Raw genomic sequence first — 3689 nt, forward strand, 5'->3', positions numbered from 1 at the left:
TTACAGACCTGTGCACACAGCAGGAGCGCATTAATGAGGTTACAAACAGGAGTGCTGCCAGCCAGGCAAGGGATCAAAACTACGCGGGGAAAAACACCCTCGCTGGTTGTAGCAAAAGGAGTTGACCAGTCCCATCCACTGTGAGCTCACGGCTCCCCAGCCAGCAGGGAAGAGTGCCACCTAAAGTCCGAGGCTATGGAAAAGCAAGCGAGATTTCTGGACTGCATCACGTTTACTGTTTCCACCCCCCAAAAGGGATGTTTGGCTATTACCGCATGAATTCTGGGCCAGATCCTGCCTGGAGCCCCGGGCACAAGCCCCAGTCCCCTGGGATAAGGGCAGGAGGGCACAACCAAGCGCCCATCTCTCGTTAAATCTCACAGTGTTCAGCACAAGCTGCTCGCAGGGAAGGTCACTTGGAGCTCCCCTCTGGCACCAACAGACGGTGAAATGGTCCGTCACCCTCACACAGCCAAGAGCCATTCCTTCCCTCAGTCACCTGAAGCGTTTGTCTGTCTGTCACCACTGCAGACAGCTTTGTTCTGACAACTGTCTACGGGTCATAAATCATCTGTATGATGGCTCTCCGCCTCCCTGCTCTGCTCCAGCTATCAGTTCCCTCTGATGTTCACTTAGGACTTCAAAATGAGCCACAAATAACACACAGAAATCTTCATAACGCTTTTTGTCCCATTTTTAAACAAACAGCACCTCTCCAAGAGCAAACCCCAGCGCAACCTTCTTCCAAGCGTGCCAGAGAGGACTGTGGTTACACACACCCCTGCTGCAGGGCCTCTCCATCAGGTGGGCTGCACCGATGTGCACCCAGCAGCCTCCACTCCAGCACACACCTCTGCGGGGAGGTGGGCTGGAGCCCCCACACCAGCCCCTAACACTTAACCCACGCCACGTGCCAGGCCTGCCGCTCCTCCCCACTTCCCGGCGCAGGTCCCACCTCACCCCACCCTGCAGCAGGCTGTGCCTTCTCTCACCTCAAACTCCCCTTGGTCCAGACCACAAGCCCCGAGAAACCACTGCCCAGCACACTGGTCTGACATGATGCTGGTGGAGGTGTCGCTCCCGCTGCTGTCATAGTTGTAGTATTTTCCTGGGGGGAAAAAAAAAAGGCAGGAAGCAGTTTTAAATCCATAGTTTAGGATGCTGGATCATGTGCTCTCCCCACACTCCAGCCCACAAAGCAGGAGCATGGCAGCTTTTTCCACAAGGCTCTCCTCTCTTTCCTTTCCTAAATCACCATTCCTTTTGTTCCCTCCCTGGTACCTGCTCCCTCCCTCTGCTTGGAGGGATGGCATCTCCCCTCCATCCCCCATTCCCTGCAAGGCTCCGTGTCCCAAGGAACACATGGCCAAGTATGGCCCCCCCCCAGCGAGCCCCCCCCGTTCCAGAGCATCCTCTCGAACGCCTCCTTGCCCTTGCTCAGGATGTCTGTGTATTTCTGTTGGGTCTCGGTGTCCCCGAGCACCTTTGCCATCTTGCACATCATGCAGACGGCCGCCAGCCACAGCACGCCACAGTACGCACTGCCGGAGCAAGAGAGCAGCATCGTCAACGTGGGACACCCCGCGGAGTGCACGGAGTTCCCACAGGAGATGGGAACCACAGTCCCTGCTCCGAGATACCTCCCAACCTCCTTCCCCACCTGCCTCTCTTGCTCACCTGGCTCCATTTACCACCCACGCGTCGTACGTCTGGTCAGCGAAGCCCCCGTTTTCGATGAGCCCATCGTTATCTGTATCAAACTTCAGCTCCGACTCCATCACAGCCTGCGGGAGAGGCAGGAGATGGTCACGCAGCCCCTGCACACCCCTTACGCTCTGCTCGGGAGCATCCATCCCCCCCGGAATGTCACACAGCTCCCAAGGGAAGTAAGAAGGAGGAAGAATGCCCCATGGTTTGGCCTCCCCCTGTACCTGGCAGACCGGCCACATGTCCCGCAAGTACACGGCGTCGTGTGTCAGGTAGTAGTCACGGTACACCTGCAGCACGAACTTCAGGTTGAGGTCCTTCCAGTCGGCCGTGTCGTGCATCAGGTAGGCATTGACACGATGCCACGGCTCGTCGCCTAGGCAAGGACAGAGCAGATGAAGCAGGGGCACCAAGCAGAGAATGCCCCCTCTCCTGCCCAGAAGCAAGGTCCCAAGGGCACAACAGTGTGTGGCATCCTCTCTATGGAGAGCAGCCCGCCTGATACTGCTCAGCTTCCCTCCACCTCCCTTGTTCAACCTCCATGCAGCGTGGTCTTCATCACCACCCCGCACCACACAGGGTTTCATTCCCAGAAAACAAACAATGTATTCCATGCACCAATAGCTCTTTCCCACAGCTTGGGAGTTAACCGCCCCGAGAAAGTTTCGGGAGCAGCCCTGCACCCCCTCAGCCCCCCCAGCAGGCCCTGCCAGACCCCTCACCTGGGTCCCCGATGTCGTGCGGCACCACGTTCTTCAGCTTCACCTGGGCTGTCTGACCACACATCAAGTACTGCCGGGGCTCGACATCCTCGTTCACCACCGTGACGGCTGGAAAGGACACGGAGCAGCAGACATCAGAGAGGCAGCAGGCACTGCTGACTAAACCCAGCACAACCAGCAAGCTCCAAGCACGGGCAGGGCCACTGGCACGCCAGGCTGCCCAGTGGGGCTCTGGCTGCAAGCCCACAGCCCCCTGCTAAGGGCTGAGGGGAGACCAGGCTGCTCCCAGTCTTCCCTCAGCAGGGGACACACAACTGTTACCACCCCCTTAAGCAAGGTGGTGGCAGCAAGCAGGGCTGGGAAGGAACCCCCGTGGGCTCGGCACTCCTTCAAGCCCAGCCAAGGGCTGTGCAAGCCCACCCAAAGCATCAGGGACTGCAAAGAGCTCCATGTTTCTCCTCTGCAAGGGGCATGGAGAGAGCCGGTAGGACCAGGGACTCCCCTTGGGCAGGAGCCAGCTGTGCATCCCTTGTGCAATGTGAAATCCCCCCCGTGCTGGGTAGAGAGATGCCGAGAGGCAGTAGCGTTGGGGGTTTGCAAGCCCTGAGCCCAACAGAGAAGCTGGAGGGGGATGCTGGGTCTACAGCACGGATTCCTACGGTAGATGGTGTCCCAAACCCTCTTCTCTTCTCCAGGTGAAGACAACAGCAGGCATCCAGCCAAGGCTCGTGGGTCACTCACCAATGTCATACTGCAGGCTGATCTGCAGCTTGGGCCACAGCATGACCAGAGCAAAGGAGGCGTAGAAGTGGACATCGTAGGTGTTGTACATCCGGTATTCCTGGCCTGCAAGGACGAGGAAGGTGGTGAAGCACAGGAGACACGACCCAAGGAGGGGAAAGGAGGGGCAGGTCCTCCCTCCCACATAGCCCAGGGGGTTGTGTGGGCTCTTTCCTGGCCCGGGCAGAGGCTCCCATATGAAGTGGGTTTTATTCTCTACATGTAGCACCCACGGGTCTGGAGAAGACCTCACGCCGCATCTTACAGGGCTTGGTCCCCAAAGGGTTTTTTTCTGGGAACAACACTGCTCCCTAACTATCAGGGTCTGAAAAGCATCCCCATGGCAGGTTCAAAACAGCTGGTGACAGCAACAGGGAGGTGTTGAGTTGGGACCATCCATCACGTCCCTGCAAGTTACCTTCCAAATAAGCAAACCTTCCGTACTCCCGCAGGACAGGGAGGAGGTGGGAGAGGCTGGGC

General features: G+C 58.0%; 1 protein-coding gene across 1 annotated transcript in view; it reads right to left on the reverse strand.

The window, feature by feature from the left end:
- Window positions 1-3689, reverse strand: part of GBA2 (glucosidase, beta (bile acid) 2) — a gene marked incomplete at its 5' end in the record, with an annotated part of 17390 nt that overhangs the window by 7534 nt on the left and 6167 nt on the right. The window contains 8 exon segments of the mRNA XM_010156199.1: window positions 993-1108; window positions 1393-1541; window positions 1678-1784; window positions 1932-2083; window positions 2430-2537; window positions 3171-3275; window positions 3628-3684; window positions 3687-3689. The exon segment at window positions 3687-3689 is cut by the window's right edge and continues 113 nt beyond it. Of these exon segments, the coding sequence (XP_010154501.1) occupies window positions 993-1108; window positions 1393-1541; window positions 1678-1784; window positions 1932-2083; window positions 2430-2537; window positions 3171-3275; window positions 3628-3684; window positions 3687-3689 (797 nt within the window).

Source organism: Eurypyga helias, unplaced genomic scaffold, assembly GCF_000690775.1.
Source record: "Eurypyga helias isolate BGI_N326 unplaced genomic scaffold, ASM69077v1 scaffold15067, whole genome shotgun sequence".
Classification (NCBI taxonomy): domain Eukaryota; kingdom Metazoa; phylum Chordata; class Aves; order Eurypygiformes; family Eurypygidae; genus Eurypyga; species Eurypyga helias.